The 23,735-nt window shown below is 42.6% G+C and overlaps 1 protein-coding gene across 5 annotated transcripts in view; it reads right to left on the reverse strand.

The window, feature by feature from the left end:
• The window catches only part of LOC139262934 (kelch-like protein 3), a 164,235-nt gene that overhangs the window by 123,674 nt on the left and 16,826 nt on the right, over nucleotides 1-23,735 (reverse strand). For all 5 annotated transcript variants that reach the window (XM_070878256.1, XM_070878253.1, XM_070878257.1 and 2 more), the window contains exons 2-4: nucleotides 16,595-16,717; nucleotides 6,614-6,720; nucleotides 392-513 (exon numbers count right to left, since the gene is read on the reverse strand). In XM_070878256.1, coding sequence (XP_070734357.1) covers nucleotides 392-513; nucleotides 6,614-6,720; nucleotides 16,595-16,717 — 352 coding nt within the window. The remainder of the gene's footprint in view (nucleotides 1-391; nucleotides 514-6,613; nucleotides 6,721-16,594; nucleotides 16,718-23,735) is intronic.

The raw sequence follows: 23,735 nt of genomic DNA on the forward strand, positions 1-23,735 counted from the left end.
CCTAATTTGGTGCACTCCCACTGGAGTTGCTGCAGGAATATGTTGGAAGGACTGAAAAGTTTTGGCCTCAAACTCTTTTGCTCGGCAGGCAGTGCATGTGATTTGCACCTCAGCAGTTACTCACACAATGCATTAAACAGATTTTCAAACTCAGTTTTCATCCATTATCTCTGACACAATGGGGATTATGTAAAATAAGAGAGAAAAAGGACTACAAATCAGGATTTCTACAAGATTAGTAGAGACAGTGGTTCCAAAATACATCTATCTGGCAGCCATATGTTCTACTGGACTCCAATTTAGTTCAGTGCTCAATACAATATTTTAAAGATCAACATTTGAGTTTAATGACTGCTTTAAACTATTTCCTGGTAACAGAGGTAAGCTTTACCTGCACATTCTCTTCGGTGACCTCTACTTCAGCAGTGTATATATAATCTATTAGTTTACTTAGTGTATGTCCATCTATGTCTTTTATCTCAACTTTCTTTGCTTTACTTTCAGTCATGTCTCCTACAAAACAAAAAAACAAAATTATATTAATTGCAGAGGCAATACTATTGGTCACAAATAACACATTTGAAACAAGTCATGCTCAAAAGCTCAAATGATTAGAGTGAAATTTGTGCAGAACTGAGAGCAAGGCAACTAATTCAAACAATCTTGCACAGATACATAAATAAGTTCATCTTCAGGTCAACTGTATCTTTCATTTTACATAGAATTACATAGAATATACAGCACAGAAACAGGCCGTTCGGCCCAACCAGTCTATGTTGACGTTTATGCGCCACTCAAGCCTCCTCACATTCTTCTTTATCTAGCTCTATCAGCATAATCCTCTACTCTCATTCCCTCAGGCTTATCTAGCCGCCCCTTAAATGAATCTATACTATTCCCCTCAACCACTTCCTGTGGTAACAAGTTCTGCATTCTCACCACTCTCTGCGTCAAGAAGTTTCTTCTGAATTCCCTATTTGATTTCTTGGTGAATGTCTTATATTGATGGCCTCTAGTTTTGCTCTTCCTCACAAGTGGAAACACTCTTTGTGTTTACTCTATCAAAACCTTTCATAATTTTAAAGGTCTATATTAGGTCACCTCTCAGCCTTCTCTTATCATGATAAAACAGACACAGTCTGTTCATCCTTTCCTGATAGGTATAACCTCACATTTCTGTTATCATCCTTGTAAATCTTATGTGCACCCCCTCCAGTGCCTCTATATCCTTTTTATAATATGGCGATCAGAACTGTACACAGTAATCCAAGTGTGGTCTAACCAAGGTTCTATACAAGTTTAACATAACTTCTCTACTTTTCAATTCTATCCCTCTAAAAATTAACCCGAGTACTTGGTTTGCTTTTTTATGGCCTTATTAACCTGCATTGCCCATTTCCTGGTATAGAAGAAAGTCAGGTGCAGTAGAGTTACAAGAGTCCAGTGAAATAACAGGCGAAAGAGACATGGTGTTTCAGGTATAGATGGGAGAAGTGGTAGGGGAAGCTGCTGACCAAGCGGTGGTCTTTGAATCTGTGCTGTCAGCCAGGCAGAAAAAGAAAGCTCAATTTCAAGCAGCATGAGGATACACCACAGGTACACATTCAATCTGTCACAACCTTCTGTTCACCACTTACAAATTAATCTGTTGCTATCCAGTTAGAATATCCTCAAGTCAGAAATTGCAATTGCTTTAATGTGTAAAATAATCCACATTAATAATGTCTTGAAATATTTTGATCCCTCTTGTCCTGAAGACACTCACTCATACTTGCCATTGTCTTGTACTTCTCCCAAATCTCCAATTCATGTGTAAGCCTGGACAACAAATGTCAGCGGGCTAGTCAATCATGTGGGCATTACAACCAAGCCTGATTATATCCTCACCCATCGACCCATTTTTCAGCAGGAGCCATGGAATTACCAGGCAGCATTGGGAACCCTGGATGCTTTTAAACTCTTTGAGCCCAAAGATACACAATCAATAGTACCTCACTGCCACTCTAGACTAAGATCAACTCAGCACAGCACCACAAACCTCAAAATATTCCAGTCTACAGTATATGGTTTAGTAGTAGAAAGGGAAAGGAACAGGGAACCCAGTCAGTCAAAGGCCTTAAATCAATATTACACTGAACCAATCACAAGTGCGGCACAGGTGAACTTGACCCGGTTGAGATTGAGGACTCTTGGGTGGGGATATTACAGGGGAAGAGCTGTATCCTAAACTCTGGCATTATACAGCTCGTCAGCACACTAACATGTTGTAGCACTGCAGGGACTTAACTGAACATTTTAAAAATTCAGGCAGCTAATCGATCGCTTATTACATTCCAGACCCAAAATTGTTTAAATTTTCAATCTGTACTGTAAATATTTGTGGTGTATTACTAATAAAATTGCATTAACTAATTACCGCACCAATCATCAAGGTAAAACACAAAAGAACAAAGGACTGTGTTGTATAAAATACCATATATATGCACATTTTTTTGTGAACGGTTAGATAAGCAGCAATAAATTCTTACAAATAGTTGCGAGACTCAGTCACCTTGTAACTCCAGCATCTATTCATACTATGAGCTCTGATACTGTGAGCATCAGTACTGGCATTAACAATGACCCAACAATCTACTGACAGCACTGCTGGGCACCACTGATGGGTTCTTGGCAGAAGTCCTAATCAGACCACAATAAATGTGCATCCAATTTAGAGAATACACAGGAAGCAAAATTGTACTCTAGTTGGCAGTGAAGGAGCCAGGTTGTTTCCTCACACTGCAGCAAGTCCAAGGACAAAGGCAGCCTATGTTGGTGTCAGGTGGACAAGAGAGACCTGAAAGGATAACAAGGAGAAAAAAAACATGCATCTTGCACACAAGTCCATGATGATTAGTTTTCTTTGCACTATCTATTTCTATCAACATCTAGATTTTAATCACAGGATGCAAACAGGCTTCTGCATCTATGCTATTATTGAAATCTGAAATTGTTTTCAGTTAAATGAGGAAAAATATTTGCTGTCTATCAATTTTCACATTTACTTTTATTCAATTATCACCCACCACATATCATTGCTCCAGTTTATTTTCAATAGCAGAATGCAGCTCAATTTTGATAAACACAGAACAGGTTCAGCAAGAAATGGAATTCTAGGGTCAAGATTTCTAGAAACTGCAAAGAAAATGGCCAATTTTCTGCTGTAACCACAACCATTTAATTATTAATTAATTCATTCATTCATCAACATGACACACAGGAACATCTGCAAGATTTCTGAATTTACTGCTGACTCTAGGTGAAAGTTAGCAGTGGATTTAGTACATTTGATATATTTGCATTTTAAAACATTCAAGGGAAAAACCATCTTCTGTTGGATCAGAATTCGATCTAATGACAGTGAAGTGAAAGTAGTTTGATTCATTGGAGTAAACAAAAAGCTATTGACATACTGGAACTCAGCTAGATGGGAAGTAGTTGGCAAACCTGCCCTGCCAACTAGAGTATAATCTTGCACCCTGTGCAGTCTCCAAATTGGATGCACATTTTTCATGGTCAATCTAGGACTTCTGCCAAGAGTCCATCAGTGGAAAAGTTTCAAAGCAGGGCCACTAGAATGGTCCCTACTTTAAAGGCCCTTAGTTTCACAATAGATGGAGAGCGGGATCTTTTAATACAAGAAAAGCGAAGGCGTTGGGTAATTTAACTGAAGTATTTAAAATTATGAAAGGAATAGACTGTGTAGGTGTGGACAGATTTGAACTAGATAGGTTAGGGGAAAATGGAGTTCTGCATATAAGCTACCCAAGCAGAGAGCCAGGTTAGATGTCAGGTGGTTTACACAGAGGGCTATCGACACTTGGGATAAGTTACAGGCTCCTATGGCAATTGCTGATTCACTGCAACAATTCAAAAAGGAGCCGGATGAGGTCCTTGCTATGGCTAACAACGTACAAAAGGTAGATGGGAGGTTGGGTATGTACCTCATGGTCACGGTGATCTCCTGAACTCGGTTTGATCGCCTTAGGGGGTCAGAGGAATTTCCAAGATTTTTCCAAGGTATATTGCTTTTCCCAGGAGTTTGAATGACAACTGGTGAGAGGGAACACTAGGGATCATGATGCTTAAGTTGTGTCATGACTGTTTGGGACAGACTCAAGTGGACCAGCAATCTGTTCCTGACCATCTTTTTGTTAGTTAGTATGTACAATAATAAAGCAATTCCGATATATGACATTTCAGAAATAAAAACAGAAAATGCTGGAAATTTTCAGCAGGTCAGGCTGCATCTGTGGAGAGAGGGAGGTAGGGTTAACGCTTCAGGGTCAATGATCTTTTGTCAGAGTCCAAGAAAAAGACAGCACCTCTGACAGTGCAGCACTTCCTCAGCATTGTACTGGAATGTCAGCCTAGATTATATTCCGTTTCAGACCCATTTCAGTTGAGTGCCACTTCATGTGAGTATTGGTGCTGCATGCAAATTTTTAAGCAATCATGCAGTAATTAGAACAGTGGCAAAGATCTAACCAAAGGAAACAGATTGTACTGAATCTGCTTATTTTGACAAATATCATTTTTCACCACTGAATTTGAATACACAAGTAATTATATATAAATTGTCAAACCTCCCATGCTGTTGCTCAGCAATGTTGAACCTGCTCAGCTCTCACTTAACTCCCTGTGACCATCACATCCCTGCTCCAAGTGATGCAGCTGGAGCCCTCTGAGCAGCCCATTGGGTCAGGAACATAGCCAGAGCACGAGAGGCTAGTCTACCTGACCAGGGAGAGGAGGAGGAGGAGAAGGGGGCTCCTGGGGGTGGCTCCTAGGAACTTTATAGGCAAGCACTTGGAATCAGAGCTGAGATCAAAGATGCTTTGAGTCCCACCCCTTTGCAATTCACATCACACAAGAGGTAAGCGAGAGCAGGAGGAGTGAGATTGGTGGCCTCATGCTCCTGAGGGGTGGAAATGTGTGGCTGCAGTCCAGTGAGGTTGAAATAAGAGCAAGTATGGGAAGAGATGAGACACAAGAGCAGTTGTCATTACGAAAAATGAAAACCAAAGTGTCCCTTGTTCCCAGCGTCATACGATTTCCATGGACCAATTATATCATTGGAAAGAGACTCCGATTCGCCCTTTTTAAATGAGACACAGATATATGATCCAGGGTGAGACAGTGAAAAAGAGAAAGATAGAGGGAAAACAAAAAGTTCAAGAAGCAGCCCTGACTATGTTTATAAAACCTTCAGATGATTTTTGTTCCGTCAGAAGGTGCTTCCCTGATTGATCAAAGATACCAAATGGTATAGTACTGAACCATTCAATCAGAAAAGCTTTAGTTCCACTCCTGGTCAATTCTAAAGTAATCGATCTCAGCTGTGAAGATGGCAGGGATTTCACAACTGGATCTCACAATTGAGTGAGAGTCGGGAGGGGAATCATCTAACTTTTGACCATCTTCGAGTGACCCCCTGGTGGAAGTTATCTGTATGCGGACGTCAAGTCAGCACATGATCAGGCACAGATGTGATGTTTCCCACTGCTGAACAGCCTGTCCACACTCGCCATCTGGGCTGACACAGGGAAGAATAGCCACTTGAGCAAGGTACAGGAGGTTGTCAGTAGTGCTTGTGGAACAATATCACTGTATGAGTCAGTGCCTTTAGGACAGAAGAAAATCTGAAACAAAACACAATACAGGGCCTTGATATCTATCACTGCTGCTTCGCAGCTGAACTAGCAAATTCTTAAGTGGATCATGGGCCAACATAATCCTTATATTTTCTCTCCCTTCCTGTGACAAAGTCCCAAGCCTTCATTCAGCATCTCCCTTGTTGGCATGGTTAGATCAGAGATCACCAATGGAGAACTCCCATATCCTGCTTTAGTGACTTTGTGCTTCTATTTTCTCACCAAATTTCTCTCCACATCCTCTCCTGAAGGCATGGACACCTTGCTGTTGTATGGATCCACAAATACCAAGATCCTCCAGTACTTTGCCCAAGTGGCCATTATTCATGTGACAGCCTCGATAGCAAGCATTAATTATGTGTTTGATAGCAGGAGGCATTACAGCTGAACCTAATTCTGAGCTAGATATGTGCACATCCCAACCGGAGTCACTGGACAATGATCAAAAGCAGGCACCCTAGTTGATTTTCATCTCCCTGAAACTCATGTACTAAGAACAATTGTAGGCCCCTCCTAGTGCTAAATTTAGGTTATGCTGTGGTGGGCTCATCCTAGAATTCCAGCAATCACTCTGGGCATTATTTAGCTTTCATTGGTAACGAGCAAACACAACCACCTCCATTTTACAGGTTGAGATAAACCACAGTCCCCAGAGACAAAGTGAAGCGCCTGTGAAGAGCTAACATTTCCCACATCACAACAGTGACTGCACTCCAAAAGTACTTCATTGGCTGTAAAGCACTTTTGAGATGTCCGGTGGTCGTGAAAGGCGCTATGTAAATATAAGTCTTTCTTTTTTCTTTAACAAGCACCTGCCTGTCCTTTTGGCCAAAGCAGTAAGTGGATTCCAAAACATTTTTGTAAAACCTCTACAAAAATGACATGGCATTTAACAATTACATAAAAAGACAGTTAAGTACCTGTAAACATGGCACAGAAATAAGGACTGCAGGCTGCCAGGACAATACGATGAGCTTCAATTTCCACATCTTCAGCAACAACGGTCACATCACACAGAGTGCTTTTACTGAAAGTTTACCAAATAATGTGTTAGAATTCATATTTACAGAACATATTACAATAGAAACATAGCATTTAGGGTTAAGACGAGAGTTTAGCATCAGGAGTACAACCAGGGTTAGAAACAAGCAGAGGCACTATCAATCAGCAGGGAGGGGGAAAGAAGAGAAGAAACTTCTCTTGGGGGGAGGGGGAGGGAAGAAAGGGAGCAAATAGTCTGCTGCTCCTAATGTTTGAGAGGAGGGTTCCTGACATTCATTTTATTCTGCACTGTCCAAAGACAAAACGGAAGAGTCTAAGACACAAAGGAAGAAATGAAGGCAGAGAGGGTGTTAGGTTCAACATTGCACGCACATTACAACAATGCCTTTAATTCTGTTTTTAGTTTACTGCATGATGTGATAATTCAATAAATAACAAGACATACTTCTACATCAATGAATCAGAACAACAACTCACAAATTCTAAGCTTATACTTACATTGCTATATGTAGGCTAAGCTCCTGCTATTTCTGAACTATCATATGTAATCTCCCTTTCCTCTCCAAGGTCCTTGAACAGGTTGACACCATCCAGTACCATGCTTACCTCTTCCAAAAATCCCAGTCCAAATCACTTCAGTCTGACTTCTTGCATCCCATAGCACTGAGACCACCCTGGTCAATGTACAACAACCACCCTGGCACATTATCCCTGCTTTTCCTCCTATAACCGATCACTCCATCCTCCTTCACTACCCCTCTACTGTGGTCCACCCCACGGGACCATCCTCAGTTGATTACACTCCTATTTATCCAAAAAAACTTAGTTTCTCCTAAAACACCAAATGGTTATCTTAAGAACTCAAGGTCCCAACATTGCCCCTCCCAACTCCTTCTAGTACAGCTACAACACTGGCATCTAGCCGACAATGTGGAAAACTGCCCAGGTGTGTCCTGTCCACAAAAAGCTGGACAAATCCAATCCGGCCAATACCGCCCCATCAGTCTACTCTCAATCATCAGCAAAGTGATGGAAAGTGTAGTCGACGATGCTATTAAGCAGCACTTACTCACCAATAAGCTGCTCAGTTTGAGTTCCAGCCAGACCACTCGGCTCCAGACCTCATTACAGCCTTGGTCCAAACATGGACAAAAGAGCTGAAATCCAGAGATGAGCGGAGTGTAACTGCCCTTGACATCAAGGCAACATTTGACCGAGTGTGGCATCAAGGAGCCCTGGTAAAATTGAAGGCAATGGGAATCAGGGGGAAAACTCTCCACTGGCTGGTGTCATACCTATCACAAAGGAAGATGGTTGTGGTTGTTGGAGGTCAATCGTCTCAGCCCCAGGACATCGCTGCAGGAGTTCCTCAGGGCAGTGTCCTAGGCTCAACCATCTTCAGCTGCTTCATCAATGACCTTCCCTCCATCATAAGGTCTTAAGTGGGGATGTTCGCTGATGATTGCAATGTACAGTTGCTTTAGCAAATCCTCACAATATGAAGCAGTTCATGCCCACATGCAGCAAGACCTGGACGACATTCAGGCTTGGGTTGATAAGTGGCAAGTAACATTCGCACCACACAAATGCCAGGCAATGACCATCTCCAACAAGAGAGTGTCTAACCACTTCCCCTTGATATTCAAAAACATTACAATCACTGAATCTCCCACCATCAACAACCTGGGGGTCACCATTGACCAGAAATGTAACTGGACCAGCCACATAAATATTGTGGCAACAAGAGCAGGTCAGAGGCTGGGTATTCTGTGGCGAGTGTCTCACCTCCTAACTCCCCAAAGCCTTTCCACCATCAACATTGCAGAAGTCAGGAGTGTGATGGAATACTCTCCACTTGCCTGGATGAGTGCAGCTCCAACAACACAAGCAGCTCGACACCATCCATATGAACATAAGAATTAGGAACAGGAGTAGGCCATCTAGTCCCTCGAACCTGCTCCACCATTCAACAAGATCATGGCTCATCTGGCCGTGGACTCAGCTCCACTTATCCGCCCGCTCCCCATAACCCTTAATTCCCTTATTGGTTATCTATCTGTGATTTGAATACATTCAATGAGCTAGTCTCAACTGCTTCCTTGGGCAGAGAATTCCACAGATTCACAACCCTCTGGGAGAAGAAATTCCTTCTCAACTCGGTTTTAAATTAGCTCCCCCGTATTTTGAGGCTGTGCCCCCTAGTTCTAGTCTCCCCGACCAGTGGAAACAACCTCTCTGCCTCGATTTAGCCTATCCCTTTCATTATTTTAAATGTTTCTATAAGATCACCCCTCATTCTTCTGAACTCCAACAAGTAAAGACCCAGTCTACTCAATCTATCATCATAAGGTAACCCTCTCATCTCCGGAATCAGCCTAGTGAATCATCTCTGTACCCCCTCCAAAGCCAGTATATCCTTCCTTAAGTAAGGTGACCAAAACTGCACACAGTACTCCAGGTGCGGCCTCACCAATACCCTATACAGTTGCAGCAGGACCTCCCTGCTTTTGTACTCCATCCCTCTCCCAATGAAGGCCAACATTCCATTCGCCTTCCTGATTACCTGCTGCACCTGCAAACTAACTTTTTGGGATTCATGCACAAGGACCCCCAGGTCCCTCTGCACCGCAGCATGTTGTAATTTCTCCCCATTCAAATAATATTCCCTTTGACTGTTTTTTTTCCCCCCCAAGGTGGGTGACCTCACATTTTCCGACATTGTATTCCATCTGCCAAACCTTAGCCCATTCGCTTAACTTATCTAAATCTCTTTGCAGCCTCTCTGTGTCCTCTGCACAACCCGCTTTCCCACTAATCTTTGTGTCATCTGCAAATTTTGTTGCACTACACACTGTCCCCTCTTCCAGGTCATCTATGTATATTGTAAACAGTTGTGGTCCCAGCACCGATCCTTGTGGCACACCACTAACCACCAATTTCCAACCCGAAAAGGACCCATTTATCCCGAGACTCTGCTTTCTGTTAGCCAGCCAATTCTCTATCCATGCTAATACATTTCCCCTGACTCCGCGAACCTTTATCTTCTGCAGTAACCTTTTGTGTGGCACCTTATCGAATGCCTTTTGGAAATCTAAATACACCACATCCATCGGTACACCTCTATCCACCATGCTCGTTATATCCTCAAAGAATTCTAGTAAATTAGTTAAACATGATTTCTCCTTCATGAATCCATGTTGCGTCTGCTTGATTGCACTATTCCTATCTAGATGTCCCGCTATTTCTTCCTTAATGATAGCTTCAAGCATTTTCCCCACTACCAATGTTAAACTAACTGGCCGATAGTTACCTGCCTTTTGTCTGCCCCCTTTTTTAAACAAAAGCGTTACATTAGCTGCTTTCCAATCCGCTGGTACCTCCCCAGAGTCCAGAGAATTTTGGTAGATTATAACGAATGCATCTGCTATAACTTCCGCCATCTCTTAATACCCTGGGATGCATTTCATCAGGACCAGGGGACTTGTCTACCTTGAGTCCCATTAGCCTGTCCAGCACTACCTCTCCAGTGATAGTGATTGTCTCAAGGTCCTCCCTTCCCACATTCCCATGACCAGCAATTTTTGGCATGGTTTTTGTGACTTCCACTTTGAAGACCGAAGCAAAATAATTGTTTAAGGTCTCAGCCATTTCCACATTTCCCATTATTAAATCCCCCTTCTCATCTTCTAAGGGACCAACATTTACTTTAGTCACTCTCTTCTGTTTTATATGATCGGTAAAAGCTTTTACTATCTGTTTTTATGTTTTGCGCAAGTTTACTTTTGTAATCTATCTTTCCTTTCTTAGTCATTCTTTGCTGTCGTTTAAAATTTTCCCAGTCTTCTAGTTTCCCACTAACCTTGGCCACCTTATACGCATTGGTTTTTAATTTGATACTCTCCTTTATTTCCTTGGTTATCCACGGCTGGTTATCCCTTCTCTTACTGCCATTCTTTTTCACTGGAATATATTTTTGTTGAGCATTATGAAAAAGCTCCTTAAAAGTCCTCCACTGTTCCTCAATTGTGCCACCGTTTAGTCTGTGTTCCCAGTCTACTTTAGCCAACTCTGCCCTCATCCCACTGTAGTCCCCTTTGTTTAAGCATAGTACACTCATTTGAGACACTACTTCCTCACCCTCAATCTATATTACAAATTCAACCATACTGTGATCACTCATTCCGAGAGGATCTTTTACTAGGAGATCGTTTATTATTCCTGTCTCATTACACAAGACCAGATCTAAGATAGCTTGCTCCCTTGTAGGTTCTGTAACATACTGTTCTAAGAAACAATCCCGTATGCATTCTATGAATTCCTCCTCAAGGCTAACCCGTGCGATTTGATCAGACCAATCGATATGTAGGTTAAAATCCTCCATGATTACTGCCGTTCCTTTTTCACATGCCTCTATTATTCCCTTGATTATTGTCCGCCCCACCGTGGTTATTGTTTGGGGGCCTATAAACTACGCCCACCAGTGACTTTTTCCCCTTACTATCTCTAATCTCCACCCACAATGATTCAACATTTTGTTCATTAGAGCCAATATCATCTCTCACAACTGCCCTGATATCATCCTTTATTAACAGAGCTACCCCACCTCCTTTCCCTTCTTGTCTATCCTTCCGAATTGTCAGATACCCCTGTATGTTTAATTCCCAGTCTTGGCCACCCTGCAACCACGTTTCTGTAATGGCCACCAAATCATACCCATTTGTAATGATTTGTGCCACCAACTCATTTACTTTATTTCGAATGCTGCGTGTGTTTAGGTAGAGTGTTTTAATACTAGTTTTTAAACCATGATTTTTAGTTTTGACCCCTCCTGCAGCCCCTTTAAATTCATACATATTGTCCCTTCCTATCATCTTGTGGTTTACACTTACCCCAGTAACTCTTTACACTTACTCCAGGACAAAGCAGCCCCCTTGATTGGCACCCCATACACCACTTTCAACATTCACTCCCTCCACCACTGGTGCACTGTGGCTGCAGTGTGTACCATCTATATAAGATGCACTACAGCAACTCGCCACAGCTTCTTAGGCAGCCCCTCCCAAACCTGCGACCTCTACCACCTAGATGGACATGGACAGCAGGTGTATGGGAGCACCATCACCTGCAAGTTCCCCTCCAAGTTACACACCATCCTGACTTGGAAATATATTGCCGTTCCTTCATCGTCGCTGGGTCAAAATCCTGGAACTCCCTCCCTAACAGTATTGTGGTAATACCTTGACCACAAGGAATGCAGCAGTTCAAGAAGGTGGTCCACCACCACCTTCTCAGGGGCAATTAGGGATGGGCAATAAATGCTGACCTTGCCAGCAACCCCCACATCGCCGAACAATTTTTTTAAAATTCCCAAACAAAGCTAGCCCTATGTGCCACCCAGGTCTTGACCTTTAATGCCTTTTGTGCATCCCTCTCTATCCAACTCCAAATTGGTTATCGTCTTCAGCCGTTTCTACCCCATTTTCTGGAACTCCCTCATTAAACCCCCTTCACCCGGTTACATCTGTCCCTACTTTTAAAAACGTGCTAAAAACCTGCTCAAAATATACCTTTTTAAACCATGCTTTTGATCATTTCCCCTAACTAATTTACAACTGCTCAGCATTGTTTCAGCTCCAAGTACCTTGTGACGGTTACTACATTAAAAGGTGTTACATAAATGGTTGTGTTGATACTGGTGGTAGTAGTGATTCATTTAGTACAGGGCTGACAATAATCCTACATATTGTGGATTTCATCACCTTTTTACATTAAACATCTAAATTTGTCTAAATAACTGCAGAAGGGAAGATTTTACATTTTCACAGTAATGGAAATGAGGTATATTTAAAACGGACCATTTTGTGTAAAGTATTTGTACATGAACTTAACACAGGTTGTTAGTATTTCAACAACAGATCTTCCTCCCTCCACCATGTCTCACACTCACTCATTCATCCACCCACCATCCGTCTGCTCCAATTCCTCATATAATTAAGCAATATATATTGGAGCTGCCAGGTATCTGATGATTGTTATAGTATATATTGCTATCACAATCATTTTCTATGCAACTCTGACTTGTATATAAAAGGTTTGAAATAGCTGTTTGTTATTGACTCATTTATGGACAGCAGTTATGAAAAAATGAAGAACTGCACAGAATGAGTGGGAACTGGACTAGTTAGACAGACTACATTTCTAAGTGGCTGGTGTCAGATGAAAAGTTCAGTTGGGTTTTAAGTGGTCAGTTGTATATACTGCCAATACCTATAGGTGGTCCCTCGTATCGAAGATGACTTCCACACCAAAAAGTTCACAGGTTTTACAATGGAGGGACCTGATATTCCAGGTCCTGAACTACATATTGAAGGGTAGAAGATGCCGGTGCGTGGATTTTTTTTTTTTTTTTTTAAAGCGTGTGGTGGCTGTTGCACATCAGCCACCATACGGGCTTGACAGAGCTAGGTCTTGGTCCAATGGCAAGGATTAACCAAGACAACTGGAGACCAGCTCTGCTGCACGGACCTAGTGCTCACACATATTACAGTGTAGGCTGGCCCGTGCCTCTCCTGGGCCCCGATCACATCGCTCTACAATCTCTCACTGCTCCTCTGCTGCTTGCCGCCTCTCCTGCTGTACCTACCCACGCTCCAATCAGCGACCTGGATTATGGTGACGTCCAATCCAGTCACCCTCCTCCAAGTCGTCGCCCTCCTGAACCGGCTTGTGCTGTACCTTGCAGTGGCATGCCTTCACGCCGCACCTCCGCACCTTTTATGGCCCCGACCTGCGGCTGTGAATCTATAATAGTCAACTGACCATTTTTACAGTGCTTCACTATGAGATCTATTCAGTAACTTACCAATGTCAGAATTTAATGATTTGAAGATATTGTGACAGAAAACACAAATGGCTTTAAAAACAGCAACTTCCAACAATACTACATGAGAGCGCAAAACTCACATGAGCAATCTCAACAGCAACTGACATTTATATAAGCACCTTTAACATAGAAAAATGTCCCAAAGCACTTCACAGAAACATAATTTTTAAAAATGGTCATTAGGAGTGATGACCAAAAGCTTCATCAAAGAGATGGGTTTCTCAAGTGCAGACCTGCTCCATGGCACCAATTTTGGAACATTCTTGAGTTGCAGAGGGGGGAGAAAAGAAAAAAAGACTTGCATTTATATAGGGCCTTTCACGACCACCGGACGTCTCAAAGCACCTTACAGCCAATGAAGTACATCTGGAGTGTAGTCACAGTTGTAATGTGGGAAACGCAGCAGCAAACTTGTGCACAGCAAGGTCCCACAAACAGCAATGTGATAATGACCAGATAATCTGTTTTTTGTTATACTGATTGAGGGATAAATATTGACCAGGATCCCAGGGATAACTCCCCTGCCCTTCTTCGAAATAGTGCCATGGGATCTTTTACGTCCACCTGAGAGAGCAGATGGGACCTCGGTTTAACGTCTCATTCGAAACGAGATGATAGAGCAAAGGCTGCATACGTAGAATTCAAACTATGCCCCTGGTTACCGTTTATGCTGTTGTCTATGTTTCTGCAAGTCAGAGGGTTTTGTGACTGTACTACGCACACCTGATGGGGTGAAGGAGCCAGTATAACACAGGAAGACACCAGTGCCCTGAAGGCCTTTCCCAGAAGGCCCTGGTTAACAAAAAGAGCTGCACAGTGTGAGTCAGCATCTGACTGCACCACTCAGATCTGACTTGGAATGTAACAACTTGCATTTATATTATATCATGCCTTTATGTAGTTAAACATCACAAAATACTTCACAGGAGCGTTACCAACCAAAATTTGACACTGAGCAATACAAGGAGATATTAGGACAGGTGACCAAAATCTTGATCAGAAGAGGTGGGATTTACGGAGCGTCTAAAAGGAGGAGCGAGGTAGAGGGGGTGGAGAAGTCTAGGGATTGAATGCCAACTTTTAGGGCCTCGGCAGCTAAATTCAAAGATAAAAGTGTTCAATCAATGAAATAAGACAGAGGAGTATTGATGCAGATTGACTGCAACACGATTTCATTGATCAAACAAGAGAGTATTTGAAACTGTCCAGCTCAAACGTGGAGGGGGGGAAAGAAAAACACAAAGAAATTTAATTGTGTAACCACAATTTTAGTTCTGGAATGAGTTAACTACAACAACACTGAATAAGATAAAATTAGTTTATTGTAAAATCATTATTTTACCTGGTTGACCAGATTTATTTCAGATAGCAGCATTTTTATTTTTAGATTTTTAAAGAAAGCTCCAATATAAAATGGGCATTTAAATGAAGTGAATAGAATAACAACTTTGTCAAGCCCTAGGTAACATATTGCATGAACTAATAACTTTTTTACCTCAAGTAATACCTTAAACTTAACAATTCAAGAAATTGGTCTGACTTTTTTTCGAATACAATCAATTGATTAAACTGTCAGAAAGTAAGACCAGACAAACCAGGAAAAAAAACAATTGGCAGATTTTCAGCGCAGAATCTCACCCCAGAAGGACGCTCTTTTTAGGTGTCGGAGACAAAATTAAATATTTCTGTCTAATTTTGGGTTGATAGTCGTCATCTTAAAGCCTGTCACAATACTCTGAATCCAGTCCAAATACACAAGAAGTTTAAAAGCTAGGTCCAGTTAAAATCCTTGAACCCAGACTAAATCTATACGAATATTGTCAGATTGTGTCGGTTGTCTCCAAGATTACAAGCTATAGGGAGGAATTAAGGCACACAATTTAAGCATAAATAATGTTGTGTGAATGGCTCAGTTGTGGATATGACTGACAGCTCCTTTATAATTCGAATTGTCAGTGATTTAAATCCAGGGAGTTCCGGCAACTGTTCGAGTACTTGGGTAAATTGCATTGTTTAAATTGGAGAGAATCAGTTTGAAATCTTTAAGAGCCAAGTCAAGCCAGTGTAGCTCCCCCAGTAGTGAGAAATAAAAAGAAAAGAATTACTGTATATATAAAATATTAATTCAAAATAAATTAGTGTAAAGATTGCAAACGTGCTATTTTCCTGTTGAAGAGCAATCATATAATTTCTACTGCAGATATATATGTTGTAATCACTGCTATTTATTCACTATACACTTATTGTTAAAATTAATTCACTTAATAATTAAAGTCTGAATCTAAGTCTGATATGATGCTCTATTGCTTTTCAAAGAAAGATGCTGTGGAGGCATATGATAATTCCAGTAGCTAAAGTAATTAATGGAAAGGTTTTTCTGTTTGTTGACCTGGGCACACTACCAAGTTTACCTAGATATTAAGACTAGTGAAGATACCCTGAAGATCATAATGAACTGCGAGTCATTTTGGAGAATGATGTAAAACACAGCTGAAAAATCTAAAGCAAGGAGGATAGAAAAATCCACAAAACACATCAAGCTAATATCAACTTTGATCCAAAATGCCTAAAACTGCGAATGACATGACTGTACCCGTTTAATATAAAAGGAAAAAGAAAGCTTATTCTGTAGATGAGCACTATTACTGATGAGTGTTCACCTGTGGATTGTGTCCATATATTTTGTTTTTGAAAACTAACTGAATTCCTTCAGAGTTTTTTCAAATCAACCACTTCATTCAAAGTGGACCGTTCGAACTGAAAAAAGTAAACGGACTCTCTAGGAGATGTCACGGTAAAAAAGAAAATGAGGGAAAATAAAATACAGCATAAATTATTTGCAGATAGCCAGCAATGCTGGCAGAATCCTCGGAACCAGCTAGCCTTCTGCACCTGGGAATGGCACATTGTGATCGGAAAAGGGGGAGGAGGAGGAGGAAAGAGAAAAGAGACCCAAGAGTAACAAAGAGAAATGATTCAAACAAATACGGAGGAAAAGTTTTTTTTTTAAAGTTACCTTCGCAGCTCATTCATGACTTTGAAGGCTTTCATCATATGAAAAGGATTCATAGTAACCGGTGCCTGATCCTTATCATCTTCATTCAGATCCACAGTTCGTGCTGGTGAGGACTTGGCACTGCTGTTTATGTAAATGTGAAAATATACATTTAGAGAGAAGTGAAAAATAAAACAAAAATACACAAGAACATAATTGAAGGGGTATTGTCTTTATCACAAGGAGGGAGAATTGTTAAAGCGGCCAAATGTCATTTCTATCACAATAACACTTTTGTGACATGATAAGCATGTGGCAAAAAAAGAAAAGCAATTATAACAACGTGCATTTATATAGCGCCTTTAACATAGTAAAACATCCCATGGTGTTTACGTCCCTTAGATAAAGTGCTGTTTAATACTTCGTTTTAACAAATTATATTCATACTTTTTATCCCTCCAGCATTCTCCAAATTAACTAACTACCAGTCAGCAATGGTTGTGTATACTGCTGATGAACATAGAGCCAAAAAAAAAACTCAAAATGGAAACTAATCAATAGTCCCAAATTCACACAGCTTAGTTTGTGAAACCACACGAAAATGAAAAAGGCTGGTCTATCCCCAGGCAATAAGGACAGATGCTGTTAAGGAAAAAGATCAATAGGGCCCAATACTTTCTCAGGCATTTATCACCTGCACCAGACAGAGAGGTCCCCCACAGGCCGCTCACCAGCTGCTGCGGTCGGAAAAGACACCGCACATGCGTGACCGCGGCAAATTTAAAGGAACTGCACACCAAAAAAAAAATTTGAGGGAACATTGCCCACAATACTTCAGTTTCATGATATTTGTAAATATTCCAGTTTGTCCCCGTTATGGTTACATAACTTCTCAAAATTTGGTTACGCCCCATTTGGGGGGGGGGGGGGGGGGGTCAGTAACTGAGTGAAGCGGGACTTCCTGTGCCGGCACGGAAGTCTCGCCCCGGCCACGAAATTCCGGTTACCGCCCCTCACGGGAAGTGGAGCGCAATGTCACACGCTCCACTTCCCTTTGGGGCGTGTTCAGGGGCGCCACGTGGGCAGGTTTGGCCTTTCCATGTAGCATGATGCGTTTCAACGCCCTTCCTCTTCCATTAAAGGGGAGGGACGCTTCGCACTCTGGAGGTCCTTTAAAGACCTCCAATCGGCCACCAGGGCAAAGGGGTGCTGTGGCCGCAGCCTGGCACCAAGAGAGAATGCCAGGCTGCACGTTCGTGGCCCAGTCCCCGCAAAAGGAGAGACGAACGGCCTGACCAGTAAAGGAGGGGAATTAAAGATGGCGGCCTGGTTAGTGACCGGCAAACCTGGCGTCGGCATTGTCCACGGCGGCCTCAGAGGGCGCTAGCCAATCTGCACCACTGCATGGAAAGGAGTCACCACAAGGGCAAAAATGACGTCATCGCCAGAGGTGCGGCGGCCTGGGGCACTACCAGCGGAGACAAGCCGCTACCATTTGAGCCTCCACTAATTCCCGGCCAAGTGACCATTATTCATGTGTGAACCTTCACAGTGAATGTTGGCAGGGGGAATTATAACCAAGGCAGATTTCACACCCCAGTCTACAGTTCAAGCAGGGGTCGCTGGATAGGAATTATGAGTGGAAATCCTGCAAGGTTTACCATTTCCTAACCCGGGGAACTGAAGCAAATTGTAGCACCTCTACTATCCGTGAAACCCGAGGCCTTCCTAGGCTAGAAAGCCAAGTGCTGAAGGATAGACAGACAAACAGCACCATTACACAAATGACATATTACTAAGAGGGGGAATATCAAAATAAAATTGCATCTGCTACACAAGCCATATTCTTCTACTCTGGAGAACAAAGATAATTAAGCAGAACTCCATAATGTTTATTCATCTCCCAGATCTACTACTATCCATACACAGTCAAGCATCCTTTTTTTTAAAAACTCATTGTCAGGACGTGGTGTTTCTGGCATGGCCGGCATTTATTGCCCATCCCTAATTGCCCTCGAGAAAGCGGTGGTGAGCCACCTTCTTGAACCACTGCAGTCCATGTGATGAAGGTGCTCCTGTAATGAATTTTGACCCAGCGACGATAAAGGAACAATGATATCCAAATCAGGATAGTATGCGACTTGGAGGTGATGGTGTTGCCATGAAATTGCTACCCTTGGCTTGGTGGTGGAGGTCAGGGCTTGGGAGGTACTACAGAAGAACCCCTAGCTATAATTAGTACACACTGCAGCCGCAGTACTCCAGTGGTGGAGGGAGTGGATGTTTAGACGAATGGATGAAGTGCTAATCAAGCGATTGCTTTGGCCTGGATGTGTCAACTATTTTAGTTGCGATCAGTAATTAAGTGCCCCCTGATTAAAAGGGGGCACACTCCAAAATCTTTTCGTGTCCCCTTGTTTTTTGGGGGGTTTTTTTGAGGGCACTGAAACACAAATTATACAAGTGCTTCCTGGCTAAAAGCAGGGGGCACTAAAACCGGCAAATTAAACAAATTAACATTTAGACATAAAATCAAATTTAAATTTGGTTGCCGGGCGTGATGATGCACTCCAGTCCCTTCGGCGCCCACCTCTCGCGGAAGGCCGCGAGCGTACCGGTGGACACCGCGTGCTCCATCTCCAGGGACACCCTGGCTCGGATGTAACCGCAGAAGAGAGGCAGGCCTGGATGTGTCAAGCTTCTTGAGTGTTGTGATAGCTGCATCTATCCAGGCAAGTAATCCATCACACACCCAACTTGTGCCATTTCTAACACTATAAAACTTAAAAAGGTAAATGATTTTAAATGAGAGGAATTTTCAGGCTGTTTAATTCAGATTACCATCGGTGAAAAGCTCTCTAAATTCTATACAATAAAAAGCAGTAAAAAACTAAGACTATATTTGCAAATGTTTAACGCCATGGGAGAGGAATGGCTTTTGCTGAGATTTGTAATTTACTTTAGCATCTCATTCTAAAATTTCAAATTCCTCATCATGACTATTACACTGAATCCTAATAAACATATAAATAATTTACCAAGGCTAATGCTTGGATCATGATTCTGTTTGAATCCGAATCCCTGGCTGGTAATGGTACACCAGTGCTATGCTTGAATCAGTTATCTATTTAGCCAGATTTACTCACCAAAAACAAATTTGGCACACAGAATATATTTTAAAACTAAAGGGAGAAAGGTCATCGAGTTTCCTGTTCATATCTACGGCATACCCAGAAGTGGCTCAACCTACATCTCTTCTCTATAAGCCATATATGCAACATATAGTATACAGCACAGTATTTGGAAATGTACACCACTGTAAGCAGAGCAGTTACTATAGAAAAGAATTACACAATTTCTATGACAGGCTCTTGAGCAACCAATTAAAAAAAAAAATTTCATTAATAACATCAAAGCTCTCGAGGTCGTACAGTCTCTGCTGAGTTAGCAAATCTTAGTCAGGGCAGCAACTGACCCCCGAGCCCTGGGCTGGAGGATAATCAGTCAGAATAGTCACTTCTGACAATCCATGATGAAAAGTGCATATGTGGACCAGATTGAGAACAGGATTAATCTTATAATGGTGCCCATCATGGGCGAATGGCCTGCACTATCCACATTCGCAGATGAAAAATGGCCATCCAGCAAAATATCAGATACTATTTTTTTTTACATTCGTTCATGGGATGCGAGTGTCGCTGGCAAGCCAAGTATTTATTGACCTGGAGACGGTGGTGGTGGGCTGCTTTCTTGAATCTGTTCTTTGTAGCGGTTTCGTACAACTGAGTGGCTTGCTAAGCCAGTTCAGAGGACAGTTAAGAGTCAACCACATTGCTGTGGGTCTGAAATCACATATAGGCCAGACCACGTAAGGACATCAGATTTCTTTCCCCAAAAGACTTGGATTTATATAGCACCTTTCACGACCACCAGACATCTCAAAGCGCTTTACAGTCAATGAAGTACTTTTGGAGTGTAGTCACTGTTGTAATGTAGGAAATGCGGCAGCCAATTTGCGCACAAGCAAGCTCCCACAAACAACAATGTAATAATGACCAGATAATCTGTTTTTTTGTTATGTTGATTGAGGGATAAATATTGGCCAGGACGCTGGGGATAACTCCCCTACTCTTCTCCGAAATAGTGCCATAGGATCGTTTGCATCCACTTGAGAGCAGATGGGGCCTCAGTTGAATGTCTCATCTGAAAGACGGCACCTTCGGCAGGGCAGCACTCCCTCAGCACTGCAATGGAGCGTCAGCCTAGATTTTTTTTGTCTTCAAGTCCCTGGAGTAGCACTTCTGACTCAGAAGCGAGAGTGCTACCCACTGAGCCACAGCTGACACTAAAGGGCATTCGTGAACCAGATGGGTCTTACAACAATCCGGTAGTTTCATGGTCACCATTACAGACACTAGCTTGTCATTCCAGATTTATTTAATTAACTGAATTTAAATTCCCCAGCTGCCGTGGTGGGATTTGAATTAATGTCTTTGGATCATTAAGCCAGGCCTCTGGATTACTAGTCCAATAACAACCACAAAGCTACCGTTCCATCTCTTATTGGATATTAGTGGGCATGGGAGATGTGGGGATGGTGTATATTCAGCAGATGGCAGTCAAACCATACCCCAGTAAAGTGATAATGGGCAAGAAATTGCGTAGCACCCCGTTTGGGGCGATAACTTTTGCGGGAGTGCAGAAGGAAGTGGTGCGCTAAATCAAGCTCTACCACTTCCCTTGGAGCACTAAACCAGGCAAGAGGGGCGTTAGCGCTGCACAATGTCTAGTTCAGCGCTGCCGGGATCGAAGACTCCTACACTCCCTTAAAGGGAAGGGCCATTGCTGCTGGCTCGGTAATAACTCGAATCCCCCATTGCCTACGGCAGCCATGATCCACGACGGTCAGTTCCAAGCACTCCAACAGAGTGCAGGGCTGATCAATCGTGGCGGAAAAGGTTTTAAAAAATTGCACTGAGGGCTCAAAAAATGTTTTCTCTTACCTCACCGGCGATCCCTTTAAATATCGCTCCCCAAGTGGCCGGCCTACCTTACAACGCTTCTCGCAGCTCCCGGCGTTGATAGCCGGCAATGCTGCAGAGGGTAAAACCAAAGTTCGCCTCCAGGATAGTACCGGGGTGCTGCGCACTGGATGATGTCACGATCTCCAGGGCGCCGGAGATTGTGGCGTTTGGGGTTACCGCCGCCGATAACCTGCAAAGCAAGTTCACAGGCGTCAACACGGTCGCTGCGCCCAGTCACAGAGCGGGTAGCGCCCCCTTATCGCCCCCCTCTGGAAGCGCTAACGGGAGGTGCAAAAGAGGTCAATTTCTTGCCCAACATCTTTAGGAGAGGAGAGAAAATAATAAATAAATTGTTAGAAAACCCCACTTAAACCAAAAGGATCAGATTGTAGTTGCCCCTGAAATGAATTGATGTACAAATTACGTTGAAATGTTTTAGAAAAGAACTATGATGCCTTGATAGTTGGCACAAAGTTGTTTGTTTTAAACCTACTATAATCAGCAACACAAGCAAAATCATTTCAAACTGTAATTTCTGGAATTAGGTGATGCTCAGGTTAAAAATCAGAGAGATTCTGACAAGTCATTCCCAATGGGCTGATTTATTTTAAACTTGTGACCCAAATAATCGTGACACATGTAACACATTCTAAAAGACACTGACAATTCTGTGATCCTGCACGCTGGCAGACAACATGTAGCGCCTGTTTCACAACAACTTATATTTCTATAGCTCTCATGACAGACATCTCAAAGCGCATTGGATAGCTAGTGAACACCATGAGAAGATGGGACACCGGCAAGAAAGAGGAGAGCAGTCAAAAGACAAATCGAAGTGAAGGGTCTTAGAGGTTTCCAAAGACAAAGGAGCTCCAAAGGGCAAGGCAAAGTGGCTGAAGGAACAGGTAAAAGACAAAGAAGAAGTCGGCTAGCATTGGAACATCGCAGAGACGTAGGAATGGCAAGCGGAACCATGGAGGAATTTCAAGGTAAGGAAGAGAATCTTAAAGTTGAAACACAGGAAGCCAGCGGAGCTTCATGAGAACAGGGGTGTTGGGGATATAGGCCGCGGTGCAGTTGTGGTAATTGTCCACAGAATCTAGATGACGTGTTTGATTAACCCTTTCCTTATAAGACCATAAGTGATGACAAGGTCAAGGAGTAGTAGCATGTGGGAGAGTTAATGTGGAAGGCAGGAGGGCAAAGAAATCGACTATGGAATGAGGGGGGTGAAATCATGGTGTTTGAAATTATCCAGGATGAAAGCTCTTTCAGTACAGAGACTGAAAGTAGACAGATGAAAATTTAATGAGGAAGGCAGTTAGTCCCTGGCGGCATAGTGGAAGCAGTCGATGAGGAGAATCTTGAAGGAGAGGTGGGAGAAGTGCAGGAGGTGAGGTCTTCAAATGTGGAGAATGAGCTAGAGGAGTAGGGGTAGAGCCCGAGGCGCGATCTGCAGTTGAATGCTGGGCTACAACTATCACATGGACAGGACAAAGTATGCAATGGAACATGAAGCCAGGTCTATGGCATCAGTGAGGGTGGGGGCGGGAGAGAGGAGTTACCATTTGCGAGCCAGTTTCTATTGGGTCGAGAAAGAAAACCAAGGCATTGCTCCAGGATAAGATTGTGGATGAGAAAGACCATATTTAATAGAGCACAGACATCTTGAAGAGCAGTGCTGAGGGAGGGGTCTGCTGGAGACCCACTGGAAGGGTGGGGAAATACTTGTGGGTGCTTGAGAGACCTGGTTAGGCCTGAGGGAAGAGTAGGGCGGGGGTGAGAAGAAAGTTCACAAGATTCGTAATGCATGAAGGGCCAACTGGGCCCAGCTTGTGACAACTGGAATTTTAGAAAAAGAACCTGCATTTAAATTGCACCTTATCATATTGTGCAGTCACTTGCTATGGTTATCATTTTGGTCTAACAAACAGCAATGAGATAAACAGTTAATATGTTTGATGGTGTTGATTAAGGGAAGAATATTGACCAGGACATCGGGAGAACTCTGTTCTCCTCTGCTATGAGATCTTTAAAGTCCAAATGACTGGAGGATGGTAATTAATCAAACTTTTATTTTTTTCAATTTTAATTTAAAGTAGTATTTGGAAGATTAAGGGCTAGACTTTCGGCAACAT

The sequence above is a fragment of the Pristiophorus japonicus genome, chromosome 4 (genome assembly GCF_044704955.1).
Source record: "Pristiophorus japonicus isolate sPriJap1 chromosome 4, sPriJap1.hap1, whole genome shotgun sequence".
NCBI classification, from domain to species: domain Eukaryota; kingdom Metazoa; phylum Chordata; class Chondrichthyes; family Pristiophoridae; genus Pristiophorus; species Pristiophorus japonicus.